Source organism: Globicephala melas, chromosome 1 (assembly GCF_963455315.2).
Source record: "Globicephala melas chromosome 1, mGloMel1.2, whole genome shotgun sequence".
Taxonomy (NCBI): Eukaryota; Metazoa; Chordata; class Mammalia; order Artiodactyla; family Delphinidae; genus Globicephala; species Globicephala melas.
In genome coordinates this window covers 43,028,261-43,053,316 of record NC_083314.1, presented here as the reverse complement: position 1 = coordinate 43,053,316, position 25,056 = coordinate 43,028,261, and the positions used below count along the sequence as shown (strand labels likewise).

Sequence of the window (25,056 nt, the reverse complement as noted above, 5' to 3'; positions counted from 1 at the left end):
CTGGGGCCAAATACAAGTTCCAGGGACAATCTTTCAAGGTTTCTAGGCACTAGAGCTTCCCAATCAAAGGGAGTTTTCTTAATATGATGTAAGGCCAACTTACTAAAGTGAGCATCTCCATTTGCATGAATACCTTCAGAGGCTAAAGAAATTATATTGGTAAAGAAGCGATGCTTGGCTATCCACTCACTGTGGTCAGCTGTAGTGCCACAAGGCCTGAGAACACTGGGATGTTGATGTAGGGGCTGAGGTAGTATTTGTCTCACATATGGACAGGAACATCCCAAACACTGTGGTACATGTACACTGATACAAGAACTATATAGAAATCACAGGTCTTTCAAACTCAAGGAATGTCAACAATAGCAAAACGAACTATGTCTATACATAATAAGGATGTACTACTCCCTGCTTGCTTAGGAATTTACTTTCTGAATGCTGTGGTCACAGCTTATTTTTATTCTACCTGCCTCAGATATCAGTATTATTGTATTATTTAGAATACATAAATAATATTTATTTTCTAAATGGAAACATCATTTCCTCAGAAGAGGGTACATGGCTTCATAGAAAAAGATAATTAGTCATATCAATTCTTAGTATTAAACATGTGTTATTCTCCATTAGAGCTTAAAAAATAATGAAACAAATAAATGCTTTTACAGAAGCTCATATGTCTCCATGGAAAAATTATTGAGGTCATTATTCTTTTCCTTGAGGGATGCAGATCAACTCTAATTATATGTGACACTTCTGAAACTATGCAGTGTTGCTCCAACTAACCCTTTCCTTTCAAATATTTCAGATAGATTAGCTATACCAACATGTTTTATTTCAGCATGTTCATCAAAAACTATTCTTACTCCAAAACATAATATTTTCATTGACATTAGTCTTCATTGGAAACAGAATAGACTTTAACATGAAAAACAGAAATAAGGCCACATATGACTAGAGCTCTATGTTTACACTTAACCAATATCATTTAAGAAGATTAGTTTTTGAAAACATAATGTCAGACTGGAACTTACTATTAGCCACGATCTTTTCATTGGGGGAAATCTTGTGTTTTTGTATCATCACTTGGAAATTTGCTACTATACATTATTTCATATTTTTTGTATTTTGTACTAGTTACACTTTTAATAGTGAGAATTCCAAGTTATAAAAAAAGTTTAGCATTTTTATGGAATTGAGAACTAGAAATATTCTTGTTGCTTCTGAACATTCAGGTAGTTTTTAAAAGTTGGAGTATCTGGAATGGTTTAGGTACAAAAGGTAAGGAATATATTGTGAACAGTCACCCACCATGGTTCATGTGTGTAAAGATGACAACTAGAATGTATTTAGTTGGTTTTTATTTAATTATGTCCTTTAGTAAGTTATTTCAAGACTCAAATTATCGAATAATTTTTTTTCCCACTGCTGTAAAAATGTTAGTAGAATTTCATTTATAAAAATTTTGGCCCTATTAATCTATAGATAAATTATAAATTGTCTTTCCCTTTCTTTCTTCATGTTCTCTGTTGAATTTGTGACCCAATTTTGTCATTTCCCTAAACTGCATTATAAATTAGAAAATACACATCTGCTCAAAGTGACAGTTCCATTGTAACTGGCTCAACTGTCCAGAGCAGCTGCAGCTCCAGAGGGTTCCCATAAACTTACTCAGGGCCTTTACTCACATGAGCGTTCCCCAGATGCAGTCACCAGAAAGTACATGTCACACAAAAGGCTAGGGAGGACACAGCCGCCAAAGTGTCCAGCATGGCGTTTCTATGCTGGGAACGCTAATCCAACAAGTTAGGTGCAAGACTTCTGCACGCGGCTTCTACAGACAAGTGAAACTAGACTAAGCACAAAAGAAGGTAGGCCTTATCACCTAGATTCCAATGTATTTTTCCCGGGGACCCTGGGGGCTTTGCCAGTGACACCATGGATGCTATGGATTTTCCTCTTTCTCACTGCCCTTGACTCAGCAGAGGGGAACTGGAACACCATAATGACATCTACTGTCACAGCATCTTCCTCTGGACTACGACACACAAGAGAAAGCCATGTGGCTGACAGGGTCTTGGTGTTCCAGCTGGGTATGAGGCCTGTGCGTTGGAGGTGGGAGAGCCGAGTTCAGGACACTGGTCCACCACAGACCTCCCAGCTCCGAGTAATATCAAATGGCAAAAACTCTCCCAGAGATCTCCATCTCAACGCTAAGACCCAGCTCCACTCAACGACCAGCAAGCCACTGTGCTGGACACTCTATGCCAAACAACTAGCAAGACAGGAACACAACCCATCCATTAGCAGAGAGGCTGCCTAAAATCATAATAAGGTCACAGACATGCCAACACACACCACTGGATGCAGTCCTGCCCACCAGAAAGACAAGATCCAGCATCATCCACCAGAACACAGGCACTAGTCCCCTCCACCAGGAAGCCTACACAACCCACTAAACCAACCTTAGGCACTGGGGGCAGAAAGCAAAAACAATGGGAACTACAAACCTGCATCCTGCAAAAAGGAGACCCCAAACACAGTAAGTTAAGCAAAATGAGAAGACAGAGAAACACACAGCTGATGAAGAAGCAAGGTAAAAACCCATAAGATCAAACAAATGAAGAGGAAATAGGCAGTCTTCCTGAAAAAGAATTCAGAGTAATGAGAGTAAAGATGATCCAAAATCTTGGAAATAGAATGGAGAAAATACAAGACACATTTAACAAGGACCTAGAATAACTAAAGAGCAAACAAACAATGATGAACAACACAATAAATGAAATTTAGAATTCTCTAGAAGGAATCAATAGCAGAATAACTGAGGCAGAAGAACAGATAAGTGACCTGGAAGATAAAATAGTGGAAATAACTATGGCAGAGCAGAATAAAGAAAAAAGAATGAAAAGAATTGAGGACAGCCTTAGAGACCTCTTGGACAACATTAAAGGCACCAACATTTCAACTATACGGGGTCCCAGAAGAAGAGAAAAAGAAAGGGACTGAGAAAGTACTTGAAGAGATTATAGTTGAAAACTTCTCTAATATGGGAAAGGAAAAGGTCAGTCAAGTCCAGGAAGCACAGAGAGACCCATACAGGATAAATCCAAGGAGAAACATGCCAAGACACATATTAATCAAGCTATCAAAAATTAAATACAAAGAAAAAATATTAAAAGAGGCAAGGGAAAAACAACAAATAACATACAAGGGAATCCCCACAAGGTTAACAGCTGATCTTTCAGCAGAAACTCTGCAAGCCAAAAGGGAGTGGCAGAACATATTTAAAGTGATGAAAGGGAAAAACCTACAACCAAGATTACTCTACCCAGCAAGGATCTCATTCAGATTCAACGAAGAAATTAAAACCTATCAGACAAGCAAAAGCTAAGAGAATTCAGCACCACCAAACAAGCTTTACAACAAATGCTAAAGGAACCTCTCTAGGGAGGAAACGCAAGAGAAGGAAAACACCTACAAGAACAAACTCAAAACAATTAAGAAAATGGTAATAGGAACATACATATCAATAATTACCTTAAAAGGAAATGGATTAAACGCTCCAGCCAAAAGACAAAGACCGGATGAATGGATACGAAAACAAGACACGCATATATGCTGTCTACAAGAGACCCAATTCAGACCTAGGGACACATACAGACTGGAAGTGAGGGGATGGAAAAAGATATTCCATGCAAATGGAAATCAAAAGAAGTCTGGAGTAGCAATTCTCATACGAGACAAAATAGACTTTAAAACAAAGACTGTTACAAGAGACAAAGAAGGACACTACATAATGATCAAGGGATCAATCCAAGAAGATATAACAATTGTAAATATTTATGCACACAACATAGGGGCACCTCAATACATAAGGCAAATGCTAACAGCCCTAAAAGGGGAAATCAACAGTAACACAATCATAGTAGGGGATTTTAACACCCCACTTTCACCAATGGCAGTTCATCCAAAATGAAAATAAATAAGGAAACACAAGCTTTACATGATACATTAAACAAGATGGACTTAATTGATATTTATAGGGCATTCCATCCAAAAACAAAAGAATACACTTTCTTCTCAAGTGCTCAGGGAAAATTCTCTAGGCTAGATCATACCTCGGTCACAAATCAAGCCCTGGTAAATTAAAGGAAATTTAAATCGTATCAAGTATCTTTTCCGACCACAACGCTATGAGACTAGATATCAATTACAGGAAAAATCTGTAAAAAATACAAACACATGGAGGCTAAACAATATACTACTTAATAAACAAGAGACCACTGAAGAAATCAAAGAGGAAATCAAAAAATACCTAGAAACAAATGACAATGAAAACACGACAACCCAAAACCTATGGGACGCAACAAAAGCAGTTCTAAGAGGGAAGTCTACAGCAATACAATCCTACCTCAAGAAACAAGAAACAACTCAAATAAACCACCTAACCATATACCTAAAGCAATTAGAGAAAGAAGAATAAAAAAACCGCAAAGTTAGCAGAAGGTAAGAAATCATAAAGATCAGATCAGAAATAAATGAAAAAGAAATGCAGGAAACAATAGCAAAGGTTAATAAAACTAAAAGCTGGTTTTTTGAGAAGATTAACAAAATTGATAAACCATTAGCCAGACTCATCAAGAAAAACAGGGAGAAAACTCAAATCAATAGAATTAGAAATGAAAAAGAAGTAACAACTGACACTGCAGAAATACAAAGGATCATGAGAGATTACTACAAGCAACTATATGCCAATAAAATGGACAACCTGGAAGAAATGGACAAATTCTTAGAAAAGTACAACCTTCCAAGACTGAACCAGGAAGAAATAGAAAATATAAATTGACCAATCACAAGCACTGAAATTGAGACTGTGATTAAAAATCTTCCAACAAACAAAAGCCCACGACCAGATGGTTTCACAGGCGAATTCTATCAAACATTTAGAGAAGACCTAACACCTGTCCTTCTCAAACTCTTGCAAAATATAGCAGAGGGAGGAACACTCCCAAATTCATTCTATGAGGCCACCATCACCCTGACACCAAAACCAGACAAAGATGTCACAAAGAAAGAAAACTACAGGCCAATATCACTGATGAACATAGATGCAAAAATCCTCAACAAAATACTAGCAAACAGAATCCAACAGCACAGTAAAAGGATCATACACCATGATCAACTGTGGTTTATTCCAGGAATGCAAGGATTCATAAATATATGCAAATCAAACAATGTGATAATAGTAACAAATGAAGGAGAAAAACCTTATGATCATCTCAATAGATGCAGAAAAAGCTTTTGACAAAATTCAACACCCATTTATGATAAAAACCCTGCAGAAAGTAGGCAAAGAGGGAACTTACCTCAACATAATAAAGGCCATATATGACAAACGCACAGCCAACATTGTTCTCAATGGTGAAAAACTGAACCCACTTCCTCTAGGATCAGGAACAAGACAAGGGTGTCCACTCTCACCACTATTATTCAACATAGTTTTGGAAGTTTTAGCAACAGCAATCAGAGGAGAAAGAGAAATAAAAGGAATACAAATTGGAAAAGAAGAAGTAAAACTGTCACTGTTTGCAGATAACATGATTCTATACAGGGAGAATCCTAAAGATGCTACCAGAAAACTACTAGAGCTAATCAATGAATTTGGTAAAGTAGCAGGATACAAAATTAATGCACAGAAATCTCTTGCATTCCTATACACTAATGATGAAAAATCGGAAAGAGAAAATAAGGAAACACTCCCATTTACCATTGCAACTAAAAGAATAAAATACCTAGGAATAAACCCACCTAAGGAGACAGAAGACCTGTATGCAGAAAAGTATAAGACACTGATGAAAGAAATTAAAGATGATACAAACAGATGGAGAGATATACCATGTTCTAGGATTGGAAAAATCGACATTGTGAAAATGACTGTACCACCCAAAGCACTCTACAGATTCAGTGCAATCCCTATCAAACTACCAATGGCATTTTTCACAGAACTAGAACAAAATATTTCAGTTTGTATGGAAATGCAAAAGACCCCGAATAACCAAAGCAATCTCGAGAAAAAAATGGAGCTGGAGGAAATCAGGCTCCCTGATTTCAGACTCTACGACAAAGCTACAGTAATCAGGACAGTATGGTACTGGCACAAAAATAGAAATATAGATCAATGGAACAGGATAGAAAGCCCAGAGATAAACCCTTGCACATATGGTCACCTTATCTTTGACAATGGAGGCCAGAATATACAGTGGAGAAAAGACCGCCTCTTCAATAAGTGGAGCTGGGAAAAGTAGACAGCTACATGTAAAAGAATGCAATTAGAACACTCCCTAACACCATACACAAAAAAAAACTCAAAATGGATTAAAGACCTAAATGTAAGGCCAGACACTATAAAACTCTTAGAGGAAAACATAGGCAGAACACTCCATGACATAAATCATAGCAAGATCCTTTTTGACCCACCTCCTACAGAAATGGAAATAAAAACAAAAATAAACAAATGGGACCTAATGAAACTTCAAAGCTTTTGCAAAGCAAAGGAAACCATAAGCAAGACGAAAAGACAACCCTCAGAATGGGAGAAAATATTTGCAAATGAAGCAACTGACAAGGGATTGATTAATCTCCAAAATTCACAAGCAGCTCATGCAGCTTAATATCAAAAAAACAAACAACCCAATCCAAAAATGGGCAGAAGACCTAAATAGACATTTCTCCAAAGAAGATATACAGATTGCTAACAAACACATGAAAGGATGCTCAACATCACTAATCATTAGAGAAATGCAAATCAAAACTACAATGAGATATCATCTCACACCGGTCAGAATGGCCATCATCAAAAAATCTACGAACAATAAATGCTGGAGAGGGTGTGGAGAAAAGGGAACCCTCTTGCACTGTTGGTGCGAATGTAAACTGATACAGCCACTATGGAGAACAGTATGGAGTTTCCTTAAAGAACTAAAAATAGAAATACCATATGACCCAGCAATCCCACTACTGTGCAAATACCCTGAGAAAACCATAATTCAAAAAGAGCCATGTATCACAATGTTTATTGCAGCTCTATTTACAATAGCCAGGACATGGAAGCAACCTAAGTGTCCATCGACAGATGAATGGATAAAGAAAATGTGGCACATATATACAATGGACTATTACTCAGCCACAAAAGAAATGCAATTGAGCTATTTGTAATGAGGTGAATGGACCTAGAGTCTGTCATACAGAGTGAAGTTAAGTCAGAAAGAGAAAAATAAATGCCATATTCTAACACGTATATATGGAATGTATAAAAAAAAAATGGTTCTGTAGAACCTAGGGGCAGGACAGGAATAAAGATGCAGACATAGAGAATGGACTTGAGGACACGGGGAGGGGGAAGGGTAAGCTAGGAAGAAGTGAGATAGTGGCATGGACTTATATACACTACCAAATATAAAATAGATAGCTAGTGGGAAGCAGCCACATAGCACAGGGAGATCAGCTCGGTGCTTTGTGACCACCTAGAGGGATGAGATAGGGAGGGTGGGAGTGAGATGCAAGAGGAAGGGTATATGGGGATATATGTACACATGTAGCTGATTCACTTTGTTATACAGCAGAAACTAACACACCTTTTTAAAGCAATTATAGTCCGATAAAGATGTTAAAAAAAAAAAAAAAGGGCTAGGCAGAAGCCGAAAGACTTATGTTAGGAAAAGAATAGCTTTCTAGTTTTCAGTGTTGAAAACACAATGATACATCTCATATTTGGCTAAGAATCATGAAGATCACTCATAACTAGGCAAACAAACTTGTTTTTCATATTAAATAAGCCAGTTAATGTAGAAATTTAAATTTCTGAAAGGATTCTTTTATAGCCTGAATTGGTTCCTCCAACAAGTCATATGTTGAGGCCCTAATCCCCATTATGACGTTATTTGGAGATAGAGCCTTTAAGGAGATAATTAAGGTTAAATGAGGTCATAAGGGTCAAGCCCTAATCCAACAGGACTGGTGTCCCTGTAAGAGGAAGGGCCTAGAGCACCCCCCCTCTCCAGGCACATGTGCAGATACAAGGCCCTGTGAAGACACAGCAAGAAGGCACCACCTACAAGCCAAAGAGAGAGACCTCATCAGAAACCAGCGCCTTAATCTGGTACTTCCAGCTTCCTGAATTGTGAGAAAATAAATTCCTGTTGTTTAAGTCACCCAGTGTGTGGTATTTTGTTATGGCAGTCCAAGCAGACAGATATTATCTCACTACTCTGGAAAAAATGTGCTAGTGCTTTGTACGAGCTAATCCTATCAAAAAAGCACTGGTTTTTAACAATACAAGTTTTTAAACTTTAATCAAATATATCAATGGTACAGAGATAAAATTTCCCCCTGTTCTATATATGCCTTGGGCACTTTCCAACTTTTGGACTGTGATCCATAATAATATAGTATATATATATGCACATATGTATATAATATATATATTGTATTTATATATTGTATTTATATATATTTATTGTATATATTGTATTTATATATATTTATTGTATATATGTGGGTGGAAATATACATATATTTCCACAAAATGACACTTTTTAAACTATCTAACAGCGATGTGCTCTGTTCAATTCTATTTTACTTAAAAAAAAATGGTTTTTAAAATGCATTTCAATGCCAGTTTACGGCTGGAAGTTTGAGACGTTCCCTTTTGAGCTATGTTATCCAGAATATTTCCTAGTTACAATTTCCTTTGTTCCCCTTAGCATCTCAAGACCCTTAAAAGTACACTGAAGTTAAAATAACCATAATTCTCTCCCTCCCTACCTCATTCTCTCCCTGTCTCTGTCTCTGTCTCTGTCTCTGTCTCTCTCTCTCTCTCTCTCTCACACACACACACAATGAGCATAACTAAGACTGGGGCAAATCAGTTGAAGTCCTGTTCAAAGCAGCACTCTTCACATGATTTAAACTAGAATGTCAAGCATATTGTCTTGTTGATTTGTTTATAATAATGTTTTTGGTTTTATGGCATAACTAAGATATAGATTAATATACACAAACTGAATATATGAATTACTGTTGAGAAATAGGGTATCCGTGAAGAGAAATGTTGGATAACTTACACTCCTAATTACCATAGGCATCTTGGGTATTAATAAGAAATTATATGGCTTGATGTGTTTCAAAGAAAATATTTGTCTGTAGAGAGAAATTAATTTTATCATTTCCTATCTTATTCTATTTCTTTTGGGTGTATGTTTAAAGAATCATGCTTGTTGTATCAATCAAAGATTTTGACACTGATGTCTCTTGGTGTATGAATGCCAGATAATGAAATGGAGGGATAATTAAAGGAAGACAGTGGGTACTATAGTTGCAGGTCTTACAGATTTGCTGTGCTCTGAAAAAAATTAGTAAAGTTGGCTAAGACCCAGAAGCAAGAAACACAGAAATCATAATAAAACACTACTTTGTCACACTCAAACTAAAAGTACTTCTGGACCTTTCAATATAAAATCAAAAGTTAATTTCTAAACTATAAAAAATTTCAAAATCAAGATTTAAATTTCAAACTTTCCAAAATTTCATGAGTCAAAATTCTAATGGTCATTTCTGTATATACAGTTGCACAAAATAGATAACAAGATATCTTTTTGAACAGCCGAAGTCAGTACACAAGGAAACTGGTCATAATGCAAACTAGCTTTGGGGAATACATGCGTGTGTATACTTGTGCACTTGCACACACTTTTTCCCTAAGAAAAAGGGAAATAAGTGAATACGATAAAAATTCAATATTATATAATACATTCACTTTTTCATGCTACTGGTATCTTGACACAAATATTTCCTATTGTCTCTTTATGGAATAAAATTTACTCTGTGTTCTTGAGGAAATAAAGAAATAAAAGAAAAAAAATAATAAAGAAAATGTTTTTAATTGCATGTTTTTTCATTACAAATTACCCTCAGCACCAAGATATCATCTGGCATGTAGAGATACTTAGTAAGCTTTGGTTAAATCAATAAATTATACCTCATGTGACTGATAGCCTCATACAGCAAATTTACACCAAACATAAACATTAAAATTTTTAAGTAATGTTTAAATATTTAAAAAAATAAATGTTAAAAAAAAGTTTAAAAATAACCTTACTGAATTAGCTAAATAACATTGTTTTTGCACACTTCTTGTTTCTTACCTCTTCTTTTGTCTTTTTTGATATCACTCGGAGCCAGTCTCCAATCATGCTCAGGACAGCAGCAAAGTAAGCAAGCCCTACAAGGATCCAAAACCATACGACAGGCTTATAGAAGTCTAGATATTCAATATCTGATCCACCTGTGAGAGAAAAACAAAGTAGGACAAAATAACTTCATATTCATAAAAGTAAATAATATAGATTCCTGCTAAAATTATCAACTAAATTTTGGCTTTCTAAACACAGAAATCGTCTTGTCAGTTGATCCATGTTATTTTGTTCATATGGAATTCCTTGTTTTCACTCAATTAATCCTTATCTATTTTTCAATTTTTTAAATTGAAGTACAGTTGATTTACAATATTTTATTAGTTTCAGGTATTAGGAAGTTCTTAATAAGACTTTTCATTACTTCTCCAGATAGTAACAATTTTTCCTTGTCCCGTGTTTCTTTTTTGTTTATTATAATTGATCTCAACTAGTGTAGCACTTAATTATTCCATGCGTATTAGTTTCTCTTTCCACCTCTATTGCAACAAATGGGAAACAGAGATGACACTTTTTTTGGTATGCATTTAACTTTGTATCTTTATCCTATTGCCTATCAATTCATGCTAACCAATCAATACATGCAAACCAATCAATTCGAAGTCAACTCGGACAGAAAGTAGTTCTTATTTTAAAATATCAATACAATGGATTGATAACAAATGCCAGAGACAATGCCTTGGTGGGTCTACTTTGAATAAACAGTAACTTGCAGGTGATATTGCCATTCATTATTCGCTGACTTTTCAGAGGAATTCCCATGTTTGTCACAAATTTAAATCCCTAGCTCTCAAGAAAAAATTGGCAAAGGAGTTCTTTTGCTTTAATCTGTTACTTCTCCATTCATGTGGTATAGTAACTGCACCTATGAGAATCTGAATACATTTCAATACATCCCAACTTTAGCACATATTAATAGGGCACTTAAATTAAGTTTCAAACACTGAAACAGTTGTGAGTTTTTTTCACAATAGAAGAAAGCATGTCTCTCTCTTGAGAAATTCATAATTTAGCCCGAGAAAGCCTCACATAGACAATTAACCACAATGGGGTATAGGGAAAAGTGACAGGGAAAGTGATAGGGAAAGTGAATAAAAAGTACTATGAGAGGACACAGAAGAAACCATTTTTACTTCTGGAAGGGTGAAAATGAGAAGACAGAAGGTGAATCTTAAATAATGAGGATCAAAACAGAAAAGTTCAGTGTGAAAATATTTGATATATTCAAAGGACTGTTAGTATTGACTAAAGCTACTTTTGGAAGGGGGTCAAGGGAGCAGACAGGTAGAAGAGGGGAATCTAGAAAAAATAAGTTGTAGCAGGTTGTAAAGACTTGCTCCTAAAGTAAGGGGGAGTAGGTAAAAGTTTATAGGCAGATTCGTGTTTGACGATATGCACAGAAAGATCTGGTGGCCGAGAGAGGAGGATTGACAGAGAAGCCCCATGAGAAACTTTGTTCTGAACTAGCTAAGCAATGATTGTGCCTGAGTTAGACTGGGATGGAAAGAAGAGACTTTTGAGGCAGAATTGTCAGGGACTGACAACTAGATAGTTGGTGTGATAAGTGAAAGGAAGGGGTATAGGATGACCAGAGACCACAGACCCTCATTGGGAGATGGTACCAGCAACTGAACAGGAAACACAGGGGAAGGAACAGTGACAATAAAAGGAAAAGTCATTCAAACTGGGACATAATAAATTTGAAGTGCTTGAGGTACCAACCGGCAAGATAGCCAGCAGGATCCTTAAATACTAATCTAACACTTAATAGGGCAGAGCAGGAGATAAAGATTTTAGGATCAACAGCACAGAGACGAGGGCTGCTTAAACAGGGGTGATGGACATACTCAATTCACAAAATTTAACCTGTACCTTCAGAAAAACAGCTAATAACAGCAAATACACATTAAAAATCAAATATAAAATTTTGAATGTAACATTACTCTCTAATTATAAAATTAGACTGTGAGTTGCCCACAATGACATTTTCAAATTACTAAAGGGTCAGAGTAAAAAGAGAACCTTTTTTTATCAGGCAAATAATATGAACAGATACAAGTTCAGCTTTCTTTTGGGACAAAGAATAATTTTCAAGATTCAGTTTATAAAGTCAATAACATTACCCTCAAAATATTGTAAAAATTTTTACCTTGTGCAGAATTTATTAAGTAATTTCTGGGGAGGATTACAAAGGCTAAATGCATACTGTGATGGTTAAGACTTGGCCCATGGGGGATGCAGCTCTACAAATTCACAAAGTGACTTAAGAAATGTGTGTGGAAATTTGTTATATGATAGGCTCACTAGCAAATTCCATTTTTAAAATGTTTCCATTTCAATGAAACCAGAATGACATTTTTTCCCAAGTACTTTCTCTTTCAAAACCAGAAGATCCTCATCCAAATAGTTGTGACTCACTTAACACATAAGTTCACCAAAATGTTGATTTTAGAAGTTAGTTCATGCTTAAGATGACTTTTTATAAGTCTTCTTTCTTATAAACAGGATGTCACAGTTTGAAAAGAGTAAATTAACTTAATCACAAAAAGGTCTATATTTGGGTAAAATGTTCATCCCACAAGTTTTAGTGGATTCTAAACCTGGGGAAGGGTGGGATGGGGGATGTTTTCCCATTCTTAATTGCCACTCTTAAGATGAAATACTGGCAGTCAAGTGATCCAGGAAAAGCTAATGTATATAAATAGAAGTGTTATCCAACAACTCACAAATTCTTTTCACTTTCTGATATCTAAGATTTATGAATGAATTTTCACATTATTCATTTGATTCAAGAGTCTTAACCAAATCAAAATATCTGTAATGTTAAGATAACTTACTAAAAAGTTATTAGTTTTACTTTTAAATTAGGAAATATTTTTTATATGTATTGGTTATTATAAGCATTACTCTTAGTCTAGCACATTCAAGAAACCTGTGCATGGGTCTCTTACTTGTTAAAAACCTAGGGCAATTTCTCTGTCCTGGATTCCCTCCCTATGTGCCCCCTAACCCCATACCAGGCTTTATACTCATTGCAGCTGATTTACAAAATATTCAAACTCTGATGGACAGAGAAGAGTGAAAGCTAAGACTTACTGATGGCCTACCTAAATGAAATCATAAAGCCCTGAGGAGGTAGGTGTTGAGGGGAGTTGTATTCTTACTCCTCATATTTCCATTGATTTAGGACAAGACTATTAGCAAGACCATTTGGTCACAGAGTTAAACCATATCTCCAGCTGCCTTTATCAGATGCCTTTTAAGCTGACATTTCAATTGCCATCATTCTTACAGCCCGTTCAGAACTCATGGGTGAAAGACTGGTACTGGCTCCCTGAAATCCCAGTAGTAAATAACCCCATTTTACAACAGAGAAACCATACTCTCAGTAGGTAAAATAACAGTTGTCAGGTTACACGGGAAAGAGGGCATCAGAGCTAGAATTCAAAGCCAGGCCTGCCTAGCGTCATTCAGATCACAGGCTCTTTTCATTGAACCAGGCTGTCTATGTCACCGATGATCTCTGCTGATGTCCGTCCCATCATTTATCCACTATCCATTTTTTGTCCATACTGTATGGTAGGCACTTAGCTAGGGCTGGAAACACTAAGTCAAACAAAGTGTTCCTCTTCCCCTCAAGGTTCCTACCTAGAAATCAGGTGGGTCTGAAGGTCAGCATTGTTTTACCAGGAGCCTCCTTACCTTGCTTATGTCCTTATTCCAACAGTTTCCAGAAGTTGGCCCTATTCTGCTCTATAGAACTTGAATATACAATGCCCTCTCCTCCTTAAATTTAATTTTCTTTCTCTTGATGCTGCTGAACCATAGAATATTTATAAAGAAATAAAAGATATAACCTGGATTTAAAGAATCATCTAGGCATTTAGGACTAAACTTACCAACTCCATGCCCCTCTTCTGGTTTTCTAAAATGTGTATTATAGAATAGACATATACACAAATGTGTATACACATACAACTTTGTTCTAAAGAAAATAAAGGTCATTTCTTTACATGGGTCTGTAAGTATTTTAGTTTAGATATCAAATATGGATTTCAATTTTTTTTGGTTTGTTTGACTTTCTTTTTATTAATGACAGCTATTCTGTCTTAATGTGATGGGGAAAAACATATTTTGCTTTAGTATATTTTTCTTTTTTTATAGTAAAGCAATTTAACTGAGTGAAGTGTGTTTTTTTTTTAACATCTTCATTGGAGTATAATTGCTTTACAATGGTGTGTTAGTTTCTGCTTTATAGCAACGTGAATCAGCTATACATATACACATACCCCCATATCTCTTCCCTCTTGCGTCTCCCTCCCTCCCACCCTCCCTATCCCACCCCTCAAGGTGGTCACAAAGCACTGAGCTGACCTCCCTGTGCTATGCGGCTGCTTCCCGCTAGATATCTATTTTACGTTTGGTAGTGTATATATGTACATGCCACTATCTCACTTTGTCCCAGCTTACCCTTCCCCCTTACCGGGTCCTCAAGTCCATTCTCCAGTAGGTCTGCGTCTTTATTCCTGTCCTGCCCCTAGGTTCTTCAGAACTTTTTTTTTTTTTTTAGATTCCACATATATGTGTTAGCATACAGTATTTGTTTTTCTCTTTCTGACTTACTTCACTCTGTATGACAGACTATAGGTCCATCCACCTCACTACAAATAACTCAATTTCATTTCTTCTTATGGCCGAGTAATAGTCCATTGTATATATGTGCCACATCTTCTTTACCCATTCATCTGTCGATGGACACTTAGGTTGCTTCCATGTCCTGGCTACTGTAAATACTGCTGCAGAAACTAACACAACACTGTAAAGCAATTATACTCCAATAAAGATGTTTTTAAAAAAAAAAAAGAATAGTTGTCCACTTCCTGCTAGGAAGATTAGGAAAGATTAGGTAAAATCTTAGGAAAAAATCTTTTCCTAAGATTAGGAAAACTGCCCTAATTAGAAGAATGATGATGGCAGTCTCAATGATCATAAAGAAAGAAAGATCAACACATTGTTTTGCTCATCCTTTACAAGGATGGAAATCTACAGGATATAGGATGTACATTATTGTTACCCTTAGAAATTATCTTTAAGTCTCAATACAGAGTAATTCAGAGTCTTTTTCATTAAACTTAGTACAATTTACTGCCTGTCTCACTGACTTAACTGTCAATCACTAAATGTTTTCCTTGTCATTTTTTTTCTCCACGTGCTTCTACAATTCTTCTGTATATCCATTCTGAATCCTAGAAGTTGAATAACTTCTTGGTTTTCCCAAAGTCCCTAGGACTTCTGAACAGTTTGGGTCAAATCCAATTTAATTAATTACACAGATAACTCTCAGTTCTCTGATGAGTTCTCTGAGAGTCACCAGCTGAATCGGGGGGTGACCAGATGCCTTGCAGAATTTTCCCATATCAACACAGAACCACCAAGAAGAGAAGACAATTTCTTATTTAATTGTTACTCTTGGATTTCAAACATTCTGTCCCATAGGAACAGGAACTAGAGCAATCATTATCGCTAAGTGCTAAGCACAGTATGTATTATAAAATATGTGCTCACTAAACAACAGAATGAAAGAACATATGAATGATGAATGTAAGACATCTCCCTAACAGTCACATAAACCCTCTCTTTTCAATCAAAGCAATTTTTCTGAGCCACTGTGGTGGTGGTGGTACTAACTGTTCTTCAGTTGACCTCACTTCTTTCTCATCAGGTAGTTTCCTTGTTATTTGTTAAATTCCTGGCTAATTTTTGCACAGTGATCAGCTCAATAATAGCAATTTTAATACCTGGCCTTTGATATAGTTGCAAAATTTAGGCCCCATCAGGAACTGTTTTCTCCAGGTGCTCTATAAGGACAAATTGTTTTGAACAAAAAAAACTTACCATGGTATTTCAATGGAGATTTATATGTTTTCATGATAAAATCTTCTAGTAAGCAAGCTCTGAGCACTCCATGACTAAATGAGTCATGGCTTTGGTTATAAGAGAAAGCAATAGTTTGGTTACTAAAAACTGCATTTCCACTAATGACTATGAAAACATAACTCCAAGAAAACTTAATTCCTTTTTAAAAATTAATTAATTAATTAATTTTTGGCTGAGTTGGGTCTTTGTGGCTGCATGCGGGCTTCCTCTAGTTGCCGCAAGCGGGGGCTACTCTTCGTTGCGGTGCACGGGCTTCTTATTGTGGTGGCTTCTCTTGTTGCAGAGCATGGGCTCTAGGTGTGCCGGCTGCAGTAGTTGTGGCTCGCGGGCTCTAGAGCACAGGCTCAGTAGTTGTGGCGCACGGGCTTAGTTGCTCCACGGCATGTGGGATCTTCCCGGACCAAGGCTCGAACCCATGTCCCCTGCACTGGCAGGCGGATTCTTAACCACTGCACCACCAGGTAAACCCGAAAACTTAATTCTTAATATGAGATATACAAAAATGTTTTTTCTAAAGTCAAAAAATGTGAAGACAAATGATTCTATAACTGTGAAAAACCTAAACGTTTAGTAAACATACCAGAAGGGGAATTTTACCTGTTGAAAGTCCCAAATTATATTTTCTATATAGAGGAGCATGAGGCATTAAGCATAAAGCCTGACTAACCCAGTAGGTATTCAAAATTACATGTGAGATGAAGAAAATTTCATTATTGAAATATACTAAATTTCACTGATCGAAATTCCAAGAAGATATATTTGGATGGCAAAGTAAATTTATGCTCAGAAGGAAAATGTGTTTTCATAATATCAATCATAAGGGTTTCTTAGAATACCTCCAAACTTTTGGCTAAAATTTTTGGTTTTTATTAAAAAAGTAGGTAATGTGAGAACACTGCTTTGTGAAACTATATATTTGTATCTGGCTTTCACTCAATCATGTTATCGCTTATGAACTAACCTGGTTTACAAAAAGGAGTGTTTCTAAAGACTTCTTTGGGCAGCTTCTAAACAATGACTCACTGTAATCCTAACAGTATATATATATATATATATATATGTGTGTGTGTGTGTGTGTGTGTGTGTGTGTGTATATATTTATCCTTTTAATGTGTTGTTGGATTCTGTTTGCTAGTATTTTGTTGAGGATTTTTGCATCTATATTCATCAGTGATATTGGTCTGTAATTTTCTTTTTTGGTAGTATCTTTTTCTGGTTTTGGTATCAGGGTGATGGTGGCCTCATAGAAGGAGTTTGGGAGTGTTCCTTCCTCTGCAATTTTTTGGAAGAGTTTGAGAAGGATGGGTGTTAGCTCTTCTCTAAATGTTTTATAGAATTCACCTGTAAGCCATCTGGTCCTGGGCTTTTGTTTGTTGGAAGATTTTTATCACAGTTTCAATTTCATTACTTGTAATTGGTCTGTTCATATTTTCTATTTCTTCCTGGTTCAGTCTTGGAAGGTTATACCTTTCTAAGAATTTGTCCATTTTTTCCAGGTTGTCCATTTTATTGGCACAGAGTTTCTTGTAGTAGTCTCTTAGCATGCTTTGTATTTCTGCAGTGTCTGTTGTAAATTTTCCTTTTTCATTTCTAATTTTTTTTATTTGAGTCCTCTCCTTCTTTTTCTTGATGAGTCTAATGGTTATCAATTTTGTTTATCTTCTCAAAGAACCAGATTTTAGTTTTATTGATCTTTGCTATTGTTTTCTTTGTTTCTATTTCATTTATTTCTGCTCTGATCTTTATGATTTCTTTCCTTCTGCTAACTTTGGATTTTGTTTGTTCTTTCTCTAGTTCCTTTAGATGTAAGGTTAGATTGTTTATTTGAGATGTTTCTTGTTTCTTGAGGTATGATTGTAAAGCTATAAACTTCCCTCTTAGAACTGCTTTTGCTGCATCGCATAGGTTTTGGATCGTCGTGTTTTCAATGTCATTTGTCTGTAGGTATTTTTTGATTTCCTCTTTGATTTCTTCAGTGATCTCTTGGTTAGTTAATAATGTATTGTTTAGTCTCCATGTGTTTGTGTGTTTTTTGTTTTTCTCCCTGTAATTCATTTCTAATCTCATAGCATTGTGGTCAAAAAAGATTCTTGATATGATTTCAATTTTCTTAAATTTACTGAGGCTTGATTTGTGCCCCATGATGTGATCTATCCTGGAGAATGTTCCATGAGCACTTGAGAAGAAAGTGTAATCTGCTGTTTTTGGATGGAATGTCCTATAAATATCAATTAAATCTATCTGGTCTATTGTGTCATTTAAAGCGTCTGTATCCTTATTAATTTTCTGTTTGGATGATCTATCCATTGGTGTAAGTGAGGTGTTAAAGTCCCCCTCTTAATTATCATGTTACTGTCAATTTCCTCTTTTATAGCTGTTAGCAGTTGCCTTATGTATTGAGGTGCTCCTATGTTGGGTGCATATATAATTGTTATATCTTCTTCTTGGATTGATCCCTTGATCATTATGTAGTGTCCTTCCTTGTCTCTTGTAACATTCTTCATTTTAAAGTCTATTTTATCTGATATGAGTATTGATACTCCAGCTTTCTTTTTTTTTGCGGTACACGGGACTCTCACCGCTGTGGCCTCTGCCATCGCAGAGCACAGGCTCCAGACACGCAGGCCCAGCAGCCACGGCTCACGGGCCCAGCCGCTCTGCAGCACATGGGACCCTCCCAGACCGGGGCATGAACCTGTGTCCCCCACATTGGCAGGTGGACCCTCAACCACTGCACCACCAGGAAAGCCCCTCCGGCTTTCTTTTGATTTCCATTTGCATGGAATATCTTTTTCCATCCCCTCATTTCCAGTCTGTATATGTCCCTAGGTCTGAAGTGGGTCTCTTCTAGGCAGCATATATATGGGTCTTGTTTTTGCATCCATTCAGCAAGCCTATGTCTTCTGGTGGCAACATTTAATCCATTCACGTTTAAGGTAATTATCGATATGTATGTTCTTATGACCATTTTCTTAACTGTTTTGGGTTTGTTTTTGTAGGCCCTTTTCTTCTCTTGTGTTTCCCCACTTGGAGAAGTTCCTTCAGCATTTGTTGTAGAGCTGGTTTGGTGGTGCTGAATTCTCTCAGCTTTTGCTTGTCTGTAAAGCTTTTGATTTCTCCATCGAATCTGAATGAGATCCTTGCTGGGTAGAGTAATCTTGGTTGTAGGTTCTTCCCTTTCATCACTTTAAGTATATCATGCCACTCCCTTCTGGCTTGTAGAGTTTCTGCTGAGAAATCATCTGTTAATGTTAACCTTATGGGAGTTCCCTTGTATGTTATTTGTCGTTTTTCCCTGCTTTCAATAATTTTTCTTTGTCTTTAATTTTTGCCAGTTTGCTTACTATGTGTCTCGCCATGTGTCTCCTTGAGTTTATCCTGTATGGGACTCTCTGTGCTTCCTGGACTTGGGTGGCTATTTCCTTTCCCATGTTAGGGAAGTTTTCAACTATAATCTCTTCAAATACTTTCTTGGGTCCTTTCCATGTCTCTTCTCCTCCTGGGACCCCTATAATGCAAATGTTGTTGCATTTAATGTTGTCCCAGAGGTCTCTTAGGCTGTCTTCATTTATTTTCATTCTTTTTTCTTTATTCTGTTCTGCAGCAGTGAATTTCACCATTCTGTCTTCCCGGTCACTTACCCGTTCTTCTGCCTCACTTATTCTGCTACTGATTCCTTCTAGTGTATTTTTCATTTCAGTTATTGTATTGTTCATCTCTGTCTGTTTGTTCTTTAATTCTTCTAGGTCTTTGTTAAACATTTCTTGCATCTTCTCGATCTTTGCCTCCATTCTTTTTCCAAGGTCCTGGATCATCTTCACTATCATTATTCTGAATTCTTTTTCTGGAAGTTTGCCTATCTCCACTTCATTTGGTTGTTTTTCTGGGGTTTTATCTTGTTCCTTCATCTGGTACATAGCCCTCTGCCTTTTCCTCTTGTCTATCTTTCTGTGAATGTGGTTTTTGTTCCACAGGCTGCAGTATTGTAGTTCTTCTTGCTTCTGATGTCTGTCTGCCCTCTCCTAACAGTATATATTAAAAGGGACACTAACTTTGATAAATAATGTTAAATTGTGTTAAGTTAGGTAATTATTTGACTTCACTTCTGAAGAATCATCAACTAATTCTTTTTATTGACATATAACTGACACATGTAACATTAGTTTCAGGTGTACAATATAGTGATTCGACATTTATATATATTATGAGATGATCACCACAGTAAGTCTAGTTACCATCTGTCACTGTTTAAAGTTATAAACTATTAATGACTATATTCCCTATTCTGTACATTATATCTCCAAGACTTATTTATTTTATAACTGGAGGCTTGTGCCTCAATCCCCTTCACCTATTTTGCCCATCCCCCCAAGCCCTAGTAATTTTTTTTTTTTTTTTGCTGTACACGGGCCTCTCACTGTTGTGGCCTCTCCAGTTGTGGAGCACAGGCTCTGGACGTGCAGGCTCAGTGGCCATGGCTCACGGGCCTAGCCACTCCGCGGCATGTGGGATCTTCCCAGACCTGGGCACTAACCCGTGTCCCCTGCATCGGCAGGCGGACTCTCAACCACTGCACCACCAGGGAAGCCCCCCTAGTAATTTTTTTAAAGCAGGAAGCCATCAGGAAGGAGTACATAAGAATTACTAAAGTAACCAACCAGCCAGTAAAACATATCCTTTGCATACATATAAATATAAAATTAAAATTTGCTGGGAGAGCTCTTCCTGCCAAAAAACTACTAAATGTTGAATTCTTATGTTCAGTCACGTACACAGAGAAACCTGAACCCTTGTACCTATTTGTCTTTACAAATTTGTCTCTAAATGCTTTTGATCCAATATTGCCAACAGTGAAAAGGATTTGCTCATGCAAATGTAAATTTATAGTTATTTATGAGTTAGAAATCTGTTATGCTCTAATATATTATATCATGAACATTATGACATATAAAAAGTAAGAAATGAGGTTTAAAAAATACAAAGCAACAAGGGTTGTCCTGTTTTCTTCCTATGGCAGAAGGTCTACCTGCATGGATTGTCTTGCCCATCCCCTGGGGATGAGCACACTGCTTCAGAGTTCCAGTCTAAACTACCACATCATCACTTGCTGCTTTTGAGATGCTCCTAATAATTACACCAAGGTTACAACCTGTGTCCTAAACATTTATATATCACTTTCCAAAATTTACTCCTTTTCCTTTAATAACACCACAGTTTGAAGAATATGTTTTTTAATTTGTCTTCAAAGAAGTTCAGCAGTGTAACTGAACTCTAATCCCATTCAGAGTAGGGTTTGCAGGCTTGAGAATGGCATCAGACAATGAGTGTCTATTATGGGAAGTACATCTCTCTTTTCTTTGGAGATTTATAGCCTAATAGAAAGATGAGAAAGTTCAAGCTAGAGCAGTGCCTCTTGCTTTTTCCTGGCAAAAATATCAAAATTAAGTGAGAATATTATCTGTCAGGACATCTAATAACAAGAGAGAAAGTTCTAAAAAATAAACAACTGATATTTCCCAGATAGGGCAGTCATCTTAACTTAGTGGCTAATTTTTACTTTATTGTCACAAGGTACCCAGAGGGAAAGACTATTTTTATGTACTCTACTTAACTATAAGAGGCAGTTATTTTCTAAGATCCTTAAAAAAAAAAAACCTCGTAATTTTTGTTTTTCCAAAGACTCTTGCAAAGGGCATGCATTTCCTAGCCAGCCTTTGCCACATCTGCCCCCTTGTCCACATTTTCATTCCAGAAATGCTCCCTGGCCACAAAGATCTAGCATGTAAAGACTATCGTACTAGGAATAGGGTTCTACAGTTTCACAAAGACCAAACAGCTACAAAATGCATAAATTAAGGTGAAAGATGAGTCAACAAAAGTGGTATCCATCTACTTCTCTAATTTTCTCAGCATTTGTCGCTTTGAACACATCAAATTCCTTTGCAAGTTATTAGCAAAGTATATTTCTACCATTTTTCATTATTCCTCTGTAAACCACAAATGCAATTAAAATAATGGGTTTAAAGAGGGGTATAATAAAAATAAATTCCTAGTAATAATAAAGATGTTTATTAGACTACACTTAATGCCATGCAAATATTTTGTTTCCCTGTTCCCCTACAGTACTGTGACCATGACTCTGTATTCAGGGTGCCTACTGATATACAAGATGTTTTCATTGAACTTAACTGCTCAGGCAGCTGAGAGTGGCTACTAATAGACTCACATAATCTAACCAGTGTCAGAGTGTGGATCTCCTAAAGGAAATTAAAAAAGAAATTTTTTTTCTTCTTCTACAAAACCATAAGTAAAACTATTTGTTCGTTTTTTTCTAAGCCAGTTTATACTGTGGTCAAAAATAAACACTTTTTTAAGATTCCACCCACTTTTTTTTAATTTATAATTTTTGTTTTTGTAGAGAGTCTCCGATTATGAGGGTCACACACTAGACTGACACATATTTAAAATAACATGCACTGTATTATATCATTGAAACTTGCTAAGATAAAAGAACTTAAATGTTCTCACTAAACAAACAAATAAATGAATAAAGTGAGGTAAGGGATGTATTAATTAACTGGATCCTTTCACAATGTATATGTATATGAAAACACCAGAGTGTGCATTTTAAATATCTTACAATTTTGTTTGTCAATTGTACCTCAATAAAGCTGAAAAATAAATACATTAATAAACATACCTACGCATTACCATAAAACATTAAAAATTAAATTGAATACAATAACATGTGTAATACAAGGCTGTTGGCCTGAAAATGGAAGAGTCGTCACCTAATACCTATATATTCCACAGTAATTATAAGACCTTGTTTATTATATTTATAAAGCGATACAACAGCCTAAGATTAACATGCCACAGTATAAATTTTGTTATCATCACTGTGTCTCACTTTCTGCTACATTAAAGCATTTTCAACTTCTACTTATGCGAATTATATCTATGTCGTCAATGAAAGGTAGAAAAATGGGTATTTTAGGACAGAAGCTCATCGTCCTACATGGAGCTGCAAATCTCTGAGATTCTTCTCTCTGCATTTTGCTAATTAGAAAACTAAAAAATCTCCATCAGCATGATGTACCCTCCTTTCTCAGGGCCTCCATCCAGCACAGAGATGTGTACATAGTGTTTTTGACCCAAAGCAAAGCTTTGCTTGTAAAAATACCCCATCTTCAAGGGTATTATACATTCCCCAGAAAGAAGGGCTTTGCCAGGCTAAACTGTAATTAACAAATAATAAAAACAGATGCCTTCTCTGAGATTTTTATAAAACTATACAACATATTTTCTTTTCTGATAATATTTAAGTAAGAAGTTTGAGTCAAGAAAGAACAGTAAACAACCAGAAAGTATTAAACCCTCAAAACTGAATTAGCCTAGTGAGTTTATTCTGGGAAGTTTAATAGCACATTTCTACTATAATGTTTATTAGCATGTTTTTCTAACACTTCAAACTGATTTTTTTTTTTTTTAAAAAAAGAATGGTTTAGATTTTCAGGAGCTGGTCAAACTGATTCATGTTAGAGCATTATTATATCACTTTTACCACTATTACCACAACTTGTTTAAAATTGGAGTTAGAACAGTAATAATAATTGGATAACATAACCAGAAAAGAGAGAGGTGAAATGACAGGAATGTAAGACCTAAGAGATACAACAATAAAGCAAACAGCAACGGAAATAACATATATAGAGAAGGAAAAAGTTTTTAAAAACCATCTATTTAAAACTGTGGACAAAATATTAAAAAGGTCAGAACATTGACATTAGAATTGAAAATTAAAGGAGAGAAATATCTTAGAGAAGAAGGTTTTAAGTAGCTAAGAACATCTTCTAAAGTTTGCACGTGTTTCTAAAACCAAAGCATAAGAGAGTGATGTCACCAAGATGGTGACATAGCTTGTTCCTGACTTTGCTCCCCATCATGAGAAGAACAACTAACAACTATTCGAGGACAAGACACCACTGAGAGAAGCCTAGGACACGGAAGTGAGGTTGAAGCACCCTCGGCACCCCAGAGATCAAGGCAGACTGCATTAGAAGAATGGACGTTACCTGAACCTATTATGGTAATCATTTCATTTCATGATCAAACCATCCTGCTGTACACCTTAAACCTATGCGGTGATGTATGTCAATTATTTCTCAATAAAACGGGGAAAAAGCCCTAAGACATGAAAAGCCCTAGTAAAAAGAGCAATGATGGTTTAAACTTGAATTCTTGTACCACTAAAAAATAAATAAATAAGATGCAGATAAATGGTTTCTGAAATTAGGGTGGGACTATAAATTCTGAACAACCAGCAATTTAAATTTCTTTCATAGAATGAAAAATAAATATTCAACTGTACTTTTTTGCTTACCTTCACTGTCACGGAATGACTCCCCCCCACCTTTTTTTTTTTTTGGCTCTGTCACTGTTATGGATGAAATTGTGTCTTCCAAAAATATGGGTCGAAGTCCCTGGTACCTTGGAACATGACCTTATTTGGAAATGAGGCCCTTGCAAATGTAATTAGTTAAGATGAATTCATACTGGAGTAGAGTGGGCTTTTAATTCAATATGACTGGTGTCTTTATAAGAAGAGGGAAATTTGGGCACAGCGACAGGAACACAGGGAGAATGCCATGTGATGACAGAAGCAGAGATGGGAATGACGCAGCTGCACGCCAAGGACCAGCAAGGACTGATGGTCTCTTCCTCCAGAAGCTGGGAAGAAGCAATGAAGGATTCTACCAGTCTCAGAAGGATCCTGCCCCTGCTGGCATCTTGATTTTGAACTTCTATGAGAGAATGACTTCCTTTTGTTTAAAGCCACCCAGTTTGTGGTACTTTGTTATGACAGCCCTGG

General features: G+C 36.3%; 1 protein-coding gene across 8 annotated transcripts in view; it reads right to left on the bottom strand.

The window, feature by feature from the left end:
* Positions 1-25,056, bottom strand: part of KCNK2 (potassium two pore domain channel subfamily K member 2) — a 159,907-nt gene that overhangs the window by 54,039 nt on the left and 80,812 nt on the right. For all 8 annotated transcript variants that reach the window (XM_060295229.1, XM_070043801.1, XM_030873015.2 and 5 more), the window contains exon 6: positions 10,200-10,339. In XM_060295229.1, the coding sequence (XP_060151212.1) occupies positions 10,200-10,339 (140 nt within the window). The remainder of the gene's footprint in view (positions 1-10,199; positions 10,340-25,056) is intronic.